Below are 19,765 nucleotides of genomic sequence, written 5' to 3' on the forward strand. Positions count from 1 at the left end.
CAGACGCAAAATGTAAACCAGATTATGTCATTCCTCTCTTTAAAACTTCTGGCCGGGCGCGGTGGCTCACGCTTGTAATCCCAGCACTTTGGGAGGCCGAGGCGGGCGGATCACGAGGTCAGGAGATCGAGACCACGGTGAAACCCTGTCTCTACTAAAAATACAAAAAATTAGCCGGGCATGGTGGCGGGCGCCTGTAGTCCCAGCTACTTGGAGAGGCTGAGGCAGGAGAATGGCGTGAACCCGGGAGGCGGAGCTTGCAGTGAGCCAAGATTGCGCCACTGCACTCCAGCCTGGGCGACAGAGCAAGACTCCGTCTCAAAAAAATAAATAAATAAAAATAAAAAAATAAAAAATAAAATAAAATAAAACTTCTGTGCTCAGAATAAGTTCCAAATTCCTTACATTGACCTAAAAGCTTTATGTATCTGGCCTACCTCTCTGATTTCATTTCCTACCTTCTGTCCTCCATAACCCCACTCCAGCACTCTTTCTGCTCCTTACATTCACTCAGACAAAGGCCTACCTGAGGTCTTCATGTAGGTCTGGAACGTGCTGGACTTGTATCTTCATATGGCTCACTTTTCCTTGTCATTCAGTCTCATCACGACTGTTACTTTCCCTGAAGCCCTCTCTCTAAGTCCTCTACCTAATGAAGCCTGTGTGTACTTTTAACCATCCAATCACTTACATTTATTCTGTTTCATATTCTATTTTATTTATATTTATTACTACCGGAAATTATCTTTTCTTTCTTTTTTTTTTTTGAGATGGGGTTTCACTCTGTCACTCAGGCTGAAGTGGAGTGGCCTGATCACACCTCACTGCAGCTTCGACCTCCCATGGCTCAGGTGATCCTCCCACCTCATCCTCCTGAGTAGCTGGGACCATAGGCATGGGCCACCACACCTGGCTAATTTTTGTATTTTTTGTAGAGACGGGATTTTGCCATCTTGCCTAGGTTGGTCTCAAACTCCTGGGTTCAAGTGATCCACCCGCCTTGGCATGAGCCATCATGCCCGGCCAACTACCTGAAATTATCCTGATAATTTACTCGTTTCAGGTTTACTGTCTTCTTCCCTATGAAAGGAAGGACCTTATAAATCTGTTCATTGCTGTAAATGAATGTGTGCTAACTATACCAAAGAAAAAGCGCCCAGCTCAATGAGAGATACACAAATGAACAAAAAGAGATCTTACCCTCAGGGATCTTGAGGTCTACTGGAAAAGATAAAACACATAGATAGAAACAACACTGGAGAAGGAAGAGATGACATCCACCTATAGGAAATCCAGGCCAGCCTTGGGGAAAAGGTGGCCTTTAGAAAGACGGGCATTTTGGCATTTTCTATTTCTTTCACTGTTCTCTTTGTCCTGTTTTGTTAGACAAACTTGACACCTAACTGCTTAACTAACTCCCCTTTCCAAAACATGTTGGCACTGAAACTGATTTTTCTTTCTTTTTTTTTTTTTTTTTTTTAGATGGAGTCTTGCTCTGTTGCCCAGGCTGGAATGCAATGGCAGGATTTCAGCTCACTGTAACCTCCGCCTCCTGGGTTCAAGCAATTCTCCTGCCTCAGCCTCCCGAGTAGCTGGGATTACAGGTGCCTGCTACTACGTCTGGCTAATTTTTGTATTTTTAGTAGAGACAGGGTTTCACCGTGTTAGTCAGGCTGGTCTTGAACTCCTGACCTAAGGTGATCAGCCCACCTCAGCCTTCCAAAGTGCTGGGATTACAGGTGTGAGCTACCGTGCCTGGCCGAAACTGATTTTTAATGTTCCTGTTGTTCTCTGAATTTGGGCTGGATTCATTTGGTCATTTGCAGGTTAAGTGCACCTATGGGTAAAAATGCGGCCGGGCGCGGTGGCTCACGCTTGTAATCCCAGCACTTTGGGAGGCCGAGGCGGGCGGATCACGAGGTCAGGAGATCGAGACCACGATGAAACCCTGTCTCTACTAAAAATACAAAAAATTAGCCGGGCGTGGTGGCGGGCGCCTGTAGTCCCAGCTACTTGGAGAGGCTGAGGCAGGAGAATGGCGTGAACCCGGGAGGCGGAGCTTGCAGTGAGCCGAGATCGCGCCACTGCACTCCAGCATGGGCGACAGAGCGAGACTCTGTCTCAAAAAAAAAAAAAAAAAACAAAAAAACAAACAAAAATGCATGTTTATGTGTGAAACACAGTAATACTGATTTTAAACAATAAATTAGTTTATTTAACTGAAATAAAAATTTCCATGTTATTGCTTTTGTAATTGAGCATACTTTAGCATTGACATACAAATTGGCCCATAACCTAGGCAAATAAAAACACTAACAAAATATAAAGTACAATAGAACATTAATACTTAATTTGGCTAAGCTCTTAATATTGGACTACATTACATATATTATTTCCATTATATGTGTAAATATAAATATTTTCTAAGCCAGTGAAAGATTTTGTGGATCAGAATTTTAACAACTCAAGATGATTTTATTATAATTATCTGTGGGAAAAAAGGACACGTTTTCTTATATTCTGTATAAAAGGCGCATATTTGTTGTAGCTGTCCACTCCACCTTTTCCCCACCCTCTGCCACCTCAATAGTTGAGAATGACTTCATCTAAATAATGATGGTTTGGTTTATTGTTACTAGAAATTCAGGTTTCCATGAAACTAGTGAGAATATAAATATAAAAGAAACCTAACATTTCCCTCCATTTGTCTTGCTTTGGCACGGAGCCATGAACAACTCCAGAGCACTACTCACATAGACTCTGAATCGCGCCACCATATGAGGCATCCCTGATTGTACAAAGAAGTAACTAAGTATGGGTCACTTCCAAAAATGGGAAATTTATACTTCCACTCTGGAGTTTTCTACTTAAAGGAGCGGGTTTTTTGAGATAGAGCCTCACTGCAACGCCCAGGCTGGAGTGCAATGGTGCAATCTTGGCTCACTGCAACCACTGCTTCCCCGGTTCAAGCGATTCTCCCACCTCAGCCTCCTGAGTAGCTGCGATTACAGGTGCCTGCCACCATGCCGGGCTAATTTTTGTATTTTTAATAGAGACAGGATTTCACCATATTGGCCAGGCTGGTCTTGAACTCCTGACCTCAACTGATCCGCCTGCCTTGGCCTCCCAAAGTGCTGGGATTACAGGCCTAAGCCTCCGTGCACGGTCAGGAGTGGGTTTACTTAACTGTCATTAGAAACATTAGGCACAATATTATGAAACAAAAAAACTTTCCACCTTGCTTAAAAAAAAAATATTAGAGGCAAATCAATGCAGTGTACACGTGGCAGACACTGTGAGTTGCTTACCCAAAAGCTAATCTCCTCTCCCTGTATTTACTAAGAGACCCCCTCCCCACCAAGTATTGTCCCTATGTTGTGCAGCCAAAGAGGCAGGGCCCCCTTCAGAGTACCAGAGGTGACACTGGATAAGTAATAGGATATTTCATTACCCTTGGCAAAGATTCATTTAGTAAAGGAAATTTGGGAAACTGTGGCCAAGAAGCTAGAGGAGAAGTCTTGCTGGAGGCCTTTTGGGAAAAGGCTTCCTTGATCTACAAAAAGGAAATGAGGAAAGGAAATATCCTCTTCCCTCCTTTCAGTCTTTAGCCATTATTGTGTGTGGATGTGATACTTGGAGCCTCTGCAGCCATCTTGGGACTGAACTTGTAAAGTTTCCATAGTGAAACATATTGATATGTTTTGGATATTTGTCCCCTCCAAATCTCATGTTGAAATGTGATCCCCAGTGTCGGAGGTGGGGCCTGGTGGGAGGTGTTTGGATCATGGGGACAGGTCGGATCCCTCACGAATGGCTTAGTGCCACCTTCTTGGTGATGAGTGAGTTCACACCTGACCTGGTTGTTTAAAAGTGTGTGGCACCTCCACCCTCTCTTGTTCCCACTTTCACCATGTGATGTGCCTGCCACTGCTGCACCTTTCACCATGACTCAATCCTACCTGAGGCCTCACCAGGAAGCCAAGCAGATACCAGCGCCATGCTTGTACAGCCTGCAGAACTGTGAGTCAACTAAACCTCTTTTCTTTATAAATTACCCAGCCTCAGGTATTTCTTTATAATGACACAAAAATGGCCTAACACACATAGCTATCTCTAGCTCTATAGATTAGATAGAGATAGACCAAAGAAACCTTGGAGATCACCAAATTCAATTGCCTCATTTATTTTTATTATTTTTGTTCCATGTTGTTTGGTTTATTAATATTCCCCAATGGAAATCACAACTATTAAACCAACTATTATTTTTGGAAAGTCGCGATAAATATGAATACAATATGATTATTTAATTAGGTGTCATTTTAGAGATAGAAGCTTATAATATGACCCCTTTATGTAATAATTGCCAAAATAATATCCTACCAGAATTAATTCAATAGCATGGGTAGCTTATTTCTAGAATATTTAAAAAAGTGAACCAAAGCTTACTAAGATGGGTGAATTTAATACAATGTTTTTAGCTTTGTCAAAGATAGTACAATTTAGCACAAACTAAAATAAAAATTTACTGTTTGCTCTATGCTTCACCCTATGTTATCAAATAGCTTGACTCAAATTACTTGACTCAAATAGCTTCATACAGTTCTCACAACAACTCAGGTAAACACTGTCATCAAACCCATTTTGTGGATGAGGAAATTGAGGATAGGCAAGGTTAAATAGCTTGCTCAAGATCACAGAGCTACTAAGTAGAAAAGCTGGGACTTGCAGTCTGATTCGCTCAAGCTCTGAACCACTGCAGTTTTCTGCCCAAGAATGAATATAACTTATTCATGGTTGAGGCATGTGGCAAATACTGTTGGATGCCGACTTAGCAACTATTTCCCCTTTTCTGCTCTCAATCAGAACACTCATTTTGTTTAGGGGTGACTTGTGATCAATTTAATGAACTGTGGCAAATCCTATCTCTTTTTGCCAGTGACTGGTCTGATGTGGCATGTGACCATTTTCTGGACAATAAGGAAGATTCTAAAGTCTGGGAAATATTTTTCTCTTTCATAAAAATGGGGGACAGCACTTCCTTTTCTTCCCTTCCTGCCCTGTGCAGTGACCTCTGTGGATGTGATGTCTGGAGCTATGGCAGCCACATTGCAATTAAGAGGTGACAAACCTGGAGACAAAAGCTCACATGCATGTGATGGCAGAGAACAAACACAAAAAAGAGCTTGGGTCCTTGATGACATGATTGTGCTGCTCGACTAACCCTGAAACTATCTGCACTTGAAATTTTTATTAAAGATATAGTAAATGACCTCATGCTTTAAGCTACTGCCAAATATTCTGTTCCTTGAGGCCAAAGGCATTCTTTTTTTTTTTTTTTTTGAGACGGAGTCTCGCTCTGTCGCCCAGGCTGGAGTGCAGTGGCGCAATCTCGGCTCACTGCAAGCTCAATCTAGACAGAGAAAGATGTTTTCCCAGAGTTCCAGCAAAAACAGATGATGTGTAGGTCATGAAGATTTTATCCAGGAATCCATTAGTATAGGTAGTAGTTTAGAAAAAAAATACTCCAAGCTTTGTCTCAGATATGGGTAAATCTGAGCCACCCACATGGTGTCCGTGCTGAATATTTTCCCCTCAGATGCACTGTTTCCTTTTCTGAAACGGACTGATATGAACTACATCAAAAGCCTCCCTTGCCCTCTGGCTTCTGGTTGGACTTGGTCATTGACATGCACCAGCAGGAGACTGGAGGAGGGTGGTGAGTTAGATATAAATCCCCCACGTCCTTTGCTGGGTGTTTACTTAGGCTGACTGCATCCGTTGACTGAAGGTCACAGACTCCTGTCAGGTGGCCCTCTGTGTCTAGATTTTTCGGTAACTGTTCTTTCCCCTGATTGGACAGATCTAGGAGCTGTAGCCTCAGGGTTCCAGCTTCTCTTGTGGTTTCCCACACCCTGCCCACATCTTTGCAAAATGCCATTTGTTTCCTGCCAGTACCCTGACTGATACAATGGTGTTAACGAAATCACTGCAGCTATTGAAGCTTGGTCCAGTCTATCTGAGGTGTGGTGAGATTCTGTGGAGTTAAATAAGGGCTTTCACCTACTATTAAAGGGAGACAGGAGACTATACAAATAAATGTCATGCTGCAAAAGTGAAACAAAGATCATAGCTCAGAGAAAACACTGTCCACTTGAGGGCAAGAAATCAGAGAAAGCTACCTGGAAGAGCTGGCATTTGGGATGAGGACGGATAGGAGTTTTAAAAGAGATGAGATGAAGGGCATTCCAAAGACAGGGAAGAGTGTAAGTCAAGCCGGGGAAGAGAGAAAGCTCAAGTGAAATTTCTGAAAAATTAAGAGCTGGAAGGGATCTACAATATCTTTTATTTAATGTTCGTTCTCCCTTCACCTCCTTTAACTGAGATTTGGCCAAGGTCAAACAGCAAGTAAGTAGCATGTCAGGACTCCAACCAGGTCTGCTGGCTACCAGGCTAGTTCTTGATAATCCACCTTCTACCTCCACCCCACTCCCTCACCTCAGGCAGTCTGCGTACTTCTCAGTCTCTCCCACTAGACTGTAACCTCCTCAGTAGCGGGGCTTCTGTTTTCTTCACCCTTGAATCCTAGTACCTAGCACAATATCTAACACAAAATCGTCATCGTCATCATCATCATCATCACCAGCAGCAGCTACCAAACTTTAAGAGGCATCCACCCGCTGTCAGGCATTATGCAGTTATTTTGTACATCTTCTGTAATCTTCACTTTTCATTGAGGACGCTGCGGCTCAGAGAGGTTGTCTAATTTGTCTTAGGTCACACAGCAGTGCCGGACTCTATTTTATAATATCTTTCATCAACCGGACTCCGAAGCCCTGCCTCAATGGGCGTTCAGTAACATTTGTTGAATGAACGAATGAACAAGCAATATCCACTCAATGCAAGCTATCGGCTGTAACAGGCCACCCTAAAGGCCCCGGAACCTCGGCCGGCTCAGGACTCCGCACGTTGTCTTCCAATCTAAGCACACCAGCCCCTCTCTGCGCCCCGCACGGGCTCAGAGGCTCCGCCCGCGTCTCCGCCTAACTCGCCGGCCACGCCCCCACTTCGGGGAGCTCGGTCCCTCTCGGATTCGAGTTTTCCTCGGCTCCAGCTGCCGCGCGGAGGGCCTCTCCCGGCCCTGCGACCTACAGCCCGTTCCACTCCCCTGCCCCTCCTCTGCGCCCTCCCTCACTCTCCAAACTTCTTTTTTCCACCCTCTCTAAACTTCAGTCATTCTAGTGCCCGCCTCCTCCACTCGCACCGACCAACCAGTGGTCCTCATTCTCGTTGGCGGTCCGCCTCCTGCCCGCCGGGGGCCAATCCCTGGCGCGAGAGTCCGGTGCCGGGGCTCGTTCCCAAGCGCCCAGCCTGTGACGGCAGCGCGCCGGGCGCCGCGCGGCGGGAGGGGGCGGGGCTCTGGATGAGGGATGGGCGAGGGCAGGGGGAAGGGAAGAGGGAGGAGGAGGAGGTTGCGGCTGGTTTGAAAGCGGCAGTTTCCTGGCAGCTTGGGCAGGCGTTGGTCTCCGCGCTACAGCTCCGCAGCGGCCACGATCGATCCCGCGACGGATCTACGCGCGCTTCTGCGCGCCCCCGACGGATTTTTCCCGTTCCCGGCTCTTCCCCCTTCACCTCACCGCCCCCCCGCCTCAGCCTTTCCCGCCGCTCGGGCGCTGAGCCCGGGGACCAGCCGGCGGCAGTGACCCCGCCCGAAGCCCCTTCTGGAACCGCCTGGGGACAATTCCCTTTTCCTTTCTTCAGCCTAACCCGCGGTGTGCCCTAGCGGAGTCCGGTCAGCCCCGGGGAGCGCAGCCGGGAGGGGCGTCCAAGGGGCGTCTCGGGTCTGGGAGCGGCCGGGCGCCCAGCGGGCTGTGGTCGCGGGGTGGGGGCCGGAGCGGCGAGGCCCCCCTTACCGGGCTTCGCGGGCCGCCCAGGGCCCCCGGGCTGAGACGGGGCCGGAGCGGCGCCCCGGCGGCCCGCGCGGGGTCTCCCCCATGGTGCAGCGGGGTTCGGGATGTCGAAGACGCTGAAGAAGAAGAAGCACTGGCTCAGCAAGGTGCAGGAGTGCGCCGTGTCCTGGGCCGGGCCCCCGGGCGACTTCGGCGCGGAGATCCGCGGTGGCGCGGAGCGTGGCGAGTTCCCCTACCTGGGGCGGCTCCGCGAGGAGCCCGGCGGGGGCACCTGCTGCGTCGTCTCGGGCAAGGCGCCCAGCCCAGGCGATGTGCTGCTGGAGGTAAACGGGACGCCTGTCAGCGGGCTCACCAACCGGGACACCCTAGCTGTCATCCGCCACTTCCGCGAGCCCATCCGTCTCAAGACTGTGAAACCAGGTACGCCGGCCCTGCGTATCTGTCTCGGGGTGTTGGGGAGAGGGGCTTCAGGGTGGGCGTCCTGGGAGCGGCAGCATCTCCCCACCGCGTATTGTCCCGGGTAATCTTAGACCTCTAGGGTGTGCCTGACTCATTGACGAGGGGGAGGGGTGGCGTTGGTGAGTCCCATTTTGCCGATGGGAAAACTGAGCTCTGGCTTGGCGCGGTTGCTCTGCTAGCTGTGCTAGTTGTCACAGAATTGCGACTAGAAGCTGGGTTTCCTAAATTTGTAGCTCCATCTCCCCCCGCAGACAAGAGTTTTTGACTAGAGAAAGCCAGCCTTTTCCGCTCTCTGTTGTGCAAAAAGGCCCTTAGGATTGTAGCATTTTCTTTGGAACGATCTTACGCATCTTCTAACAGGGAAAAAGGGACTTTACTATAGACGCACTTGGTGCCAAGGTTACCACCTAGTGTACCTGGAAGGGCTTAGCTGCTTCAGTGTTTCTTGCACTCTAGCAGACACCTCAGAGCTGACAGCCTAACTCTGTCAGTCCAGGTGGTTCAGGTGTCTGAGTACCGATGAGGGTGGAATATGTGATGTGTGGCAGACTGGTGTGTTCTTGCAGGGAGCTGTTGAATGGAGTCTGGGTTTTGAAGGAAGACCTAGGTGCCTAGCGAAGTGAAAGCTTCTGTAACGCTTTTGATTTTACAGAATTTTGTTGAAGTGGTAGGTTAAAGAAGCCTCTGTTGCCCTGGTATCTTTTATGCTAGTAAAATTTGCTGCAAAGCACGTTGTTTATGGCATACTCGTCAGTTTCAAAGCATTGATCAGAGACAGCATACCGTGAGATCTGATAGTATGTAGTAGTTCTTATGAATTTGTTATAGACAGCATTGTTGGTTTTGTTTCAGCATAGATAGAATGTGGTTCTGTCGTCTTAGATGTTTGTGGGAGAGAGAATTGTGATTGTAACATTATTAGAAACCAAACTGTTTTTCCTGAATGTGCTCTACTGAGTATACGGTGCATCAAAATATAATGGGGCTGCTTAATTGTTGCCTGGGCTAGGTAACAGTCCATCCCTTGATGGCAAAATGCTAGAAAATTCTGGGTAAACATTTCATATGTTATCTCCTTCTCATTTCTCAGCAGCTCGCTTTGGAAATATTAATATATCTTTAATAGTCCTTGAGTTTAATGGGGCTTGATGGTTTGTGGTGCAGTTTACATATGTCTGTGTATTGTGGATATGTATACACACAGACTCACATGCTCCTAAGGTCATAATTAAGATTTTCTTCCTATAGCCTATTCCATCGTATTCATTTTAAGTGTATGGATTTATGTGGTGAGGTTTTCTTTTTATTGTTGTTAATTTTTTAAAACTTTGGCAGACTTTAAACAGCTTTTTCTGTATAGTTTTGAGAATTTGTAAAATTTTTTCTTAACTCTAACTTACACAGCGATGTGTGAAAGGCAGAAGAAAGACTTGGGGCTGTAATTCAGCTAGTCAGGCACTGTCTGTAATATGCAAAAGGCTATATAGACAGCATTTACTAGTCTAGGTGCCAAATCTTAGTTCACATCCCATGAGTTAGTGAATAATGAGAACATCTGCATCATTGCTTTGTGTTTTGTTTTGATTAGTTAAGGCACAGATGAGAATATAACTTATTTTTAGAAATTTTAAAGTTGATATATTGACATGCAAGCTGGTGTATTCTAAATTATTGTGATTTTTTTAGAAGACTGAAGAGATGGCTATTTCATAACATTAGTTTAATCTACCTGTTATACATTTTTCTCAACCTCTGTATTATATTTAACAGTAATTCAAGATTTAGAGCATTAGTAATATTAACTGTGTTGAATAAACATCCTATGCCCCAGTATGTAGTTGACATTATTAGAGTAATACAGTTTTGCCCTCTTGACAGCCACAGACACTGTTCTATTTTAAAGATTTAGCCAAAAAAAAAGGGAATAACATATTAATGGCCACAGAACATTTTGTAGTCATTAGTAATAAAGTTCTGAATACTACACTTATTTTTTGAAGAGACACTTTGTGTCAGAAATTTCTCAAGATACCATTATGTCTGTGTTGAGATTAATATTGTTTCTAAGCAGGTTGTAATTTAAAATTTTTAATCTCTTTTAAAAATAGTATTCTTAGCTTCTTAATAGCCTCATGTTAGGTATTATATTAAATGGCTTTCTTAAATGGCTTTGCTTAAAAGCAACATTTGTTATAAAACAGCAAGATTTTTGCAGGTTAAACACAAGACTTTAAATACTAGAAATTAAGAATTTGAAGAGGTTATCTGTAGAACTTTGAGTTTGATTAAAAACAAATATTTTCAGAAGAGACAAAGATTATTGTGATTCATTTTGGAAAGGATGAAAATAGAGTAAGGGAATTTAAAAAGAAACTTTCCATAAACATTGTTTTATTTTTTGCTTTTATCTAAACTTTGTGACAGAAATTGATTTTTCAATTTAATAAGGTATTGTAAAGTGTACTTAGCACTCTCTTGACTAGTTGCTTTTTATTAAACCATATTCATAACATGACATTTAGAGACTAGCACAGTGAAAGAGTAGAATTTAACCATTTCTGTAAGATGTAATACTAATCGGAAATGTTCTCGTATTGTCTTCTGACAAAGTCCATGGCAGAAGGATAAGCTGGGTTGTAGGACATGGCTTTTGTAGCACCGATTCTTCCTAGCCTTCTTTTCACTTAGGTGCTGAGGGTCGCCCTCCCAAAGCCAGTACCATCAGCCAGGTGACTTAACATCTTTCTGGCAGCTACTGTCTTTAGCTTTGACTTTTTTCCCCTTTTTTTGTTGTTATAATCTTTAATAGAGAATTGAAAGTTACTCTTTAAAATACGGTTTCTAATCTGAAGCTTTTCCTGAATCAATTAGGTAATTTCTTATTGTTTTAGTATTAGTGTAGTACTTAGTAGTCAGTACTTTGCCCGCTTATAGAAGAATCTTTGGTTTCACCTATTGCTTGGCTCAATTAGTTACCTGTTTCTTAATTATGACCCTGTTGTTTATTTTTCTGCAAAGAGAAAAGTTGTCATTTCAGTTTGAACTTTGTCTTTTCCCAGTAGTAAAGTTGAACTTTGGACCTCCGGTGAAATTGTTTCGTGATACAGTACTATGACTAGGTTTAGTTTCTTTGATTTTACTACAGAGTATATATTCTTAAACCATTTCTATTCTGATTAATATACAAGTAGTGAATTTTGTTCTAAAATTCCCCAGACTCTAATTGTGCAGAGTTTTATGCTTCTTCATACACCTTTAAGCTCATATTTCAGCAGTTTGCTTTCAGTAAGTTTCAGTAAATTATGTGTATTTTATTCCAGAGATTAAGTATCAGTACAATAAATACATGAAATCATTGTCTACTGCCATATCATGCACACATTACATTCAACTACCCTAAGCAAGTAGTGTATCCAGGGATGGAAATCATAGGAAACAGTGTTATAGTTTGTTTAAATAAAAACCAAGTTGAAACAGTTCCTGGGTAATGTTAAATGTAGGTAAAAGTCTTCACTGCTGACTCTTTGGGACATCCAATTTGTAAGGGAGTTTTGTTAAAATGGGCTAATTCCTAGAAATACACTTCCTGTTGGTGAAGAAACATTACTGGATGCTTTAAAATAAGAAATATTTATGTTACTCAAATAAAAATAATGCTGTGCCTTTCTTATCTCTTGAATCTTTTTTTTTTTTAGTGGGTAATTTGGGATTTTTGATGAGTTTTGTTTAGGTGGTTGTAATATATGAGGAGGGGAAAGGTAAGAGAATTTAGAGTTGACTGTTAGCCTCCCAGGTTTACAATACATTTCTTCATACCTTTTTTAAAACAAGAAAATCTAGAGACCTAGAGATTATTTTAGAAATAATAGAAAAAGAAGCAAGCCAAGCCCCTTTGCTAGGGAAAGTAGCATTACATTTTGATAAACCTTGAAGTTGAAAATTTCCTACTATTTCAAATTTTGGTAGTTTTTTTTTCTTTTTTCCCTAAAGCTCTTAATAACTCAGGGGTTCAGGTTTCGGATTCTGTTCATTGACACCTTCAATTCATATGAGTAATGGGCTTACACCTTAGCGATTGCAAGCGGATTTGCTTGCATGATATTTGATGACTCTTATTATATCATTAACATCTTTGTACTTAAAAAATATTTTCTCTCCATCATTTTCTAAGAGTACTATATCCAAATATCTCAGTATGTGTATATGTATATATGTGTGTATATATATTATATGTATATATGTATATGAATATACACACACACATACTTTTGTTAACTTTTCTCATATATCATTTTCTAGTATATCATTTTGGGTATTTTATTGATCCTGCCCTCACCCCCAGACTTTTGTAATTTAGTTTGTAAAACTTTATTTTCCTAGGTTGAGGCATTTTAACAATTCTTTAATTTCTTGCTATCTTACTGGTACAAACAAATACTTAACATTTGGCCATTTGATTTTTAGATGATTTTAAATTTTATTCAGTTTTTTGCTAAAACTGATTTTCATGTAACATAACTCTGTGTTCCTGGGACGTATACATTATTTTTCCTCTGAGATCCTGGGATATACTTTATAAAACCTTTTGTTATGAGAGACAAATGTTTGTGATTTTTTTTTTGCTAATTTATGTAAACTGGCGGCAAAACAAATCTTCTAAATTCATTCAAGTGTCTGACTTATGAAGTCAGTGCCTAATCTTCTCAAGTGATAGTTTCATACAGAGTCTTTACTATGTAACCCGTAAGTGCTTTGTAATTACTGGGGGGACTCAGTGTTTTGGGAGTACGTTGAAAGAGAATCTTGTTTTTATGGATTACTTCAATATTATTTAACAATTTCAAAATCTGTGAATGTCAGGGTTGTGTGTGTGTGTGTGTGATTTGACAAAAGATAAGTGTTTTGGTACTGAAGACTAGAACTGTTTCACCTTTAATAAATTATTTTTTGTCTTCTGAAATTTTGAGCAATAATTTTCTTGAAATACTACATTTTGGTAGACAGAGTGAATGCCCTGAATTTAAAACTATTGTCTAAAGTAAGAGTTTCAGAAACTTAGAAGCTGGTGTTATGAGACATGTTTGTAGGCAAAGAGGCAAATCCATTCATTGCTCTTTTAGCTAATTTTGCTAACAAAATATCTTGCTAATATTTTGTTTTTGAAGAGCAACTATTATTCAGAATGTTTTCCAAGAAAAGATGCATATTTTATTTAATACAGAAAAAATAAGAAGTCCTATTACTGGCACGCATTCGTTCCCTCAGCAAACACTTAGTGGTGCACCCACCAAGTGCCAGCATGGAGCTAGCACTGGCGATATAAACATGAGTCAGAAATTGTGTGTCTTCAAGAAGCTGGCAATTTAGTAGGAGCTTAATGACTCATTGGTAAGGAATACCTGTAGTAAGGGTTTTGCCTTTTTCACTTTTCTGCCAGTGTTTAAAACTCTTTAGGTAGGTCTTAGTATGAATTTTGGTGAAAATGAGACTAATTGGCTGCATAGTGTGCTATTCGAAAAAGTTGTGGAGCTGCATTTTAGAAAGGATTTGGGTTCTCAAGTCATTACAAAAAGGGGGAAATCAAATATAAGCAAAACTGTCTTTTCAAAAAGCCCTTAAATTGTGCATAAAATACTATATTGTACTGTTTGTAGGATGAGTCCTACATGCCACTTTTCCACCCATGTTGGAACCAATTGCAGTTTTTTGGTCGAATACCAGATGAAGTAATTTGCTTGCATTAAAAGATATGTTTTACAAAAAACTTTTAATTCTAAGAAATTATCCTCGTCTAGGTATGTATAGTGAATTTATGGAAGTTAAATGTGTACATGAAGTGAAAGAATGATTTCTTTTCTTTTTTTCTTTTTAATGTCTTGGTAGGATCCACGCCATCTGCCCTTGTTTTCTGACTTGAGTGGTTGAGGAATGAATTGTGAATAATTTTGAACTTGTTTTGGTTTTGAAAGATGACAGGTTTTGGTTGAGTGGAATTAGGGTCTTTCCAGTAGTAGGTAAGAAGCAGAGGAGGAAAAAAACACAGGGCAAAAACGTTCCATACAGAAAGGTTTACAGTGTGGTCCATCTCAATAATTTTGTGTGTGTTTGTGTACAAGGGCACAAAATCCACATTATAGAATAATTGGTAATTATTTTGTACAAGGGCACAAAATCCACGTTATAGAATAATTGGAAAATAGAGGGAAGGTCATATTAATTGTTTAAATGTGTAGGTAGTTCCATTATGAATAGTCTCATGTAAGTTTTTTTGAAATGTGTTATCTCCTCGAAATAATGCTCTAAGGTGCTTAATGCTATTTCTGCCTTCAGCCTCATTCCACTCATAATGTAATACTATGAATATTTTTATTTAACCCTTAATGTACCATTAGTTCTGTTCCTTATGGTTAATAGCCCTATTTGGGTTGTTTTGGAAGTCTAGCCAGTTTTATGGGAAAACACAATTTGCTAGCCTAGGAAAAAGGGAATTGAAAAATATATTTTCATCTTAATCCTGCCTTCTCTTTTGTTACAGTCACAGCCGATTGGCTTCCAGTGAGAAGGGTGGCATCGTTATATCTCCATTCTTCCCTGAACCCTAGCAGTTTATCCTGATGCAGCCACTCAGCTGCATTGCAGTGGTTCCCAGGAGCAGCAACCCACTTAGCTGCAGCCCCTACCCATTTCGGTCATCCCAACATGGCCGGGGGAACATAGATTGCATTTTGAGGACCATAATTTGACTTATGACATATCTAAATACCTGAGAAAGGACACGCTTTCCTTATAGGTGATTAGGTACTTGTTTTATTAACACATACTGAGAGATATTGTTTTAGAGACTCTGTATGGGTTATAAAGGGTTAAACTTTTTTGCCGTAATTTATTTGGAGTTTAGGGTTTGGTTTTAAAAAATATCATGCAGTGGTAATTGGAAAAAATTCTGTTTCAAATTTATTAATAATTAAGATCTTTTCTATTTGGAGGCTTCCCTTTTTATTGTCTTGGGTATACAATGTGAACGATGACCGATCTACTTAATTAAAACTTTCTGGCATTTTAACCTCTTTGCTTGTGCTGTTTTTTTGCACAGAATTTGAAACACATAATTATTGTTTTCTGGCTTCAGGGGAGTTTGTGAGAGGCAAGCCTGTATCTCATTGTTGTTCTGATTGGGAATTACACATGACTATGAAAAATGGGATTTTACTATACGTAATGGCATTTAACAGAAGTAGTTTTATGAAAGGAAAATATCCTACAAGGTAGGAAAAAAACAAGTATTTATTAATGCTTCATTTTCTGAACTTAAATAGAATTAAGCTAAATTGGCTTTGCTTTTTCCTCCAATAAAATGACTTTTAAAAATTCACTTTAATGGAGTTGTTCTAGAGATATATTACTCTTTGGATATGGTTATCTAGTTTGCAGCAAGTATCTTGTGATATATAGCTTAGATCTCAGCAGGAAAGAAAAAAATCTTAATTTACATATCAGTTTCTGTATTTGTAAGAATTCTGTAGCAAGTGACAGAAATGCTATTGAGATTAATGTAGGCTAAGAAGAAATTTATTGACTTACGTACATTAAAATCCAGGCATAGATCAGTAACAGCTAACTTCATGTTCTCAAGTGTTGGTCATTAGAATTATTATTTGGTTCTCTTTTCTTCCGGGTTGGATTTTTTCTCAGCTAGACTCTGTCAGTATAGCAGTGAAGGTAGCTCTGAACCCCCAAGTCATACAGGGTCCTTAAAGCTTCTCATCTTTTTGGAGTCTAATAACAAATCTCATGCAGGGACTTTGGCCCTGTGCCCATCTCTTGGACCAATTACTGTAGAGAGAGGAGAGGACAATGAAGTGCCATGATTGGTCAGGCGTGGGGACATGTCTACCCTTGCAGCTGGGTATAAATAACATAATATGATTAATAACTGTAGCAGAACCCCAAAACATAAGAGAGGGGGAGCTCTTGAAAGGGTGGGATGCCGAGGAATCAATACTACAGGAAATGATCTCTTTTAAAACATTCAATCTCTCTTAACTTTGAGGCCAGCAGTAGTACACAGTTGTCATAAAACTATCATTTTTAGAAAAACAGATATTGGCTGTAAACCAAAACTGATTTGATTTCTAGGCACTGCTTTTACTCAAATATTATCATATTTAATTTTTTAAATAAAAAATTGCTTTTATTTAAAAGTTATTTCTTTAAAAAATTGAAATACTGATACCTTAATGTGCACAATTTAAAAGTATTTCTTGGAATTTTTATTTAATTTTCTTTGAAAAAAATCGAATAAGATTCTCTAAATCAATGCTGTTGATTTTTAGGGAGATGGAATACTTTGGAAGATTAACAGTCTTTGGCATTGAGAAAAATATTATTAGCCTAGTTAAACAATTACGTTTTTAAAACAATTTTATTCTACCATTTTGAAAATGAAATTCTAAACGAATTACTTTCCAAGGGGTTTTGCTTTTAAAACAATGGTCTTTTTAAACACAAATTGAGACATCATTATTGTAGTATTTCTGAGGGCTCCCTAATAATACTTTTTAACCATGATGATTTCGTGGAAATTATGTGAAAGGAACTGCTTCACTGACTCTTATATAAAATGGGTATATAAGAGTTTTGAAACATTACTTAAGTATGGTGTTATGTGGTACCTGTTTAATTACCAAAAATGTTATTTGGCAGATATTGCAGGATAAAATCTGATCCCCTTTTTAAAGTTTTTTACAGCCTCCACTGGGAGAACAGAGGTACTCAGAGCAGGGGTAGACAGTTGAAAGAGAGGGGTGGGTGCTCCAAATAACATTTCATACTATTTTTATATTCTATTACTATATCAGTGTCTTCAGCTTTGGTGCCATAAAAATAATAATTTTAGTAATAACTTTGAGTTTATATATGCCATACACAGTAGGAGTTTTGTAGTTTTGCCAAGTGTCATCTGGTAGTTGGATCTTTAGTGAATATTAAATGTTGGTAGATTATTGGTGAATGTACTTATTGTACATAAAAATGAACATTCATAGAACTGGGTGTGATTTGCCAACAAGAATCATCATAGCAAGTACTTTGTATTGTTAGATTGGTTTGGGCACCCTTCGGATGACTTTAGACCATATTTGGAAAATTACTGCTTCTACTTCAAAAACCTGTAATAATTAGAGTTCTCCAATATTAATTCCATATATTGATTAATTAAGCCATGAAATCTAGTAAAATGATAATAGTCTTTATTACCTCTGTTCACAGAATTGTATCTTAATCCAACTTGGTAGCTTTCAGCAGAATACTTTGTCAAAATATTATTAATTTTAGCTAAGAATTCTATTCACTAATTTCAGTGTTTAAGTTAGAATGCACATGCTAATGAAAATTTTAATTTCCTTTGAATAGAATTAGATTTGCTAACTAGAGCAATCTCACAATGTAATGCTGATGACTGAAATGACACTTCAGCCTCCTTTGGGTGACAACCCTAAGTTCAGACAACCTTACTCTAATAGGAATATTGGGGACTGATTACAATGTATTAGCTGTCATTTAGAGTAATAACTTCTGTGTCAGGGCATTTTATACCTGTCTCATTTGGTTTATAAGGATGTATATATTAGCATTAATGTTTTCTTATAAAGAACTTTATGTATTTTTATTCTCTATGAGTCAGATATTATCATCTCCCTTTACACATGAGAAAATTGAGTTTAAGAGAGAGATTAACACTTGAAAGTTCACACAGACTCACAGGAAGAATTATGAACTGAAACAGCGTTGAGTCTTTCTTTACCTTCTGGATAGAATATTAGTTCATTATATCCAAAAAACCTGTCTTCCTTTCTCTAGTAAAAGGAAAAACCACAATTCTGAATTGTTTGCGTGGGTGTTAAATGCAGTAAAACACTGGGCAAGTACTTACAATAAAGGCTTTACTGCTTGATTCTGTTTCAAAACAGAGTTTGTGGCAGTGCAGTTTAATCTGTACAGCTAAGCTGTATGATAAAGTAGTTATTTCCAAGAATTGCTAATCAAGCAGAAAGTTAGTATTCTTGCTACATTTGTAAGAGAATATTTTCAGCAGAATATTTTTATTACTGAAAATATTCTCTATAATATATAAAAGCCCAGATAAATATATTAGATACATATTTTAGGATAAATATGCTTGGGAAAATTGTATATTAGAAATAATATTTTGTTCTTGTGTTTCCTTTCTACTTCCTCTGTAATTCACTCACCAGGAAGGTGTTAGCACACTTACCTGAGACAGAGCCTAGAAAATGTTCTGGTGAATGTAGAAAGGAATGTATTTTAGAATTAGGGATCTTTTATAAGTATGCAGACCCTTCTTACAAAAGTACACTTTGCTTAAATAAAATTTAGCTAAGCTAGATAAAAGAATAACTCATTGCATTTAAGTAGACCTTTCTCCTTCTAGGCTTCGAGTATTGCACACCTAAGATGGATCCTTTGAAGAGGCAGGTAAAGCAGGTTGTGGATTGTTGGAACCTCTTATTCTTTAAGCGTTTGCGCTGTTATGTTTTCTCTCTGGGCTAAAGTCAGTCACTTGAGTGGAAGGAAACACAGCAATCCAATCTTAGTGTATGGATAAACAATTTGAGGCTTAGCAATGGCAGAAGTCATAGCATAAACATGGTAGAGCAGAGACTAGAACTCAGATTGTTTGGTTCCTTTCATTGTTCTAGTTTCTGGCATAAGAATTTATGTAGAAAATTGGCGAAAAAAGGACCTGTTAAACATACTCTGTTTCTTTATGAAATCTGCATTCTTTTGGAACTAAGTATAATGTGCTAGACTCAGTTTGTTAGGCCATCAGTGTGCATGAATGTGGTTAGAGGCAGTGGTACCCCAAACTTGCAGCACAGGAAAGAATTTTAATCATTATATGCCATGGATTTTCAGGGCATTTTAAGCCTTTATAATGCTGTAACTTATGATTAAGATTTACACAGTCAAAATTGTTAGCTGGTATAATAGCTGAATAGTTAAGTATTTATTTTGGTTAGTTGCTTTAGCTTTAGCTTTGAAGAATCATTTTTCCTATCGGAGATTCTTCACAATGCTTTCAGTAAAATGTTTCTGAATAGTTCCTGCTATATGGTAGACTGCTAACACTGTTTCTTGCTCTCTCTGTGGGGCTGATGCTACAAGTCTGATTTAGAGTCAGCTGTGCTTTTATTTTTTTTCCTTGAGTGACTAGGGGATGCATTGGGGGAAGATAAATTTTAGGGCAAGAGGACACTCAGGGTTGTGGGAGATGAACTGTCAAGTATACCTTTGGCTTACTGTCCTCAAGCTTGTTCGGCTGCAGTGACGGCATAACTGAGAAGAGGGATTGTGCTCCTGCTGGGTGAGGGACAGGAAGA

The 19,765-nt window shown here is 40.0% G+C and overlaps 1 protein-coding gene across 5 annotated transcripts in view; it reads left to right on the forward strand.

Annotated features, from left to right (window-relative positions):
* The first annotated feature begins 7,996 nt into the window (after positions 1-7,996).
* MAGI3 (membrane associated guanylate kinase, WW and PDZ domain containing 3) overlaps positions 7,997-19,765 on the forward strand; it is a 280,859-nt gene continuing 269,090 nt past the window's right edge. For all 5 annotated transcript variants that reach the window (XM_063625725.1, XM_063625727.1, XM_063625724.1 and 2 more), the window contains exon 1: positions 7,997-8,327. In XM_063625725.1, the coding sequence (XP_063481795.1) occupies positions 8,012-8,327 (316 nt within the window). In that variant the 5' untranslated portion in view covers positions 7,997-8,011. The remainder of the gene's footprint in view (positions 8,328-19,765) is intronic.

The sequence above is a fragment of the Symphalangus syndactylus genome, chromosome 12 (assembly GCF_028878055.3).
Source record: "Symphalangus syndactylus isolate Jambi chromosome 12, NHGRI_mSymSyn1-v2.1_pri, whole genome shotgun sequence".
NCBI lineage: Eukaryota > Metazoa > Chordata > Mammalia > Primates > Hylobatidae > Symphalangus > Symphalangus syndactylus.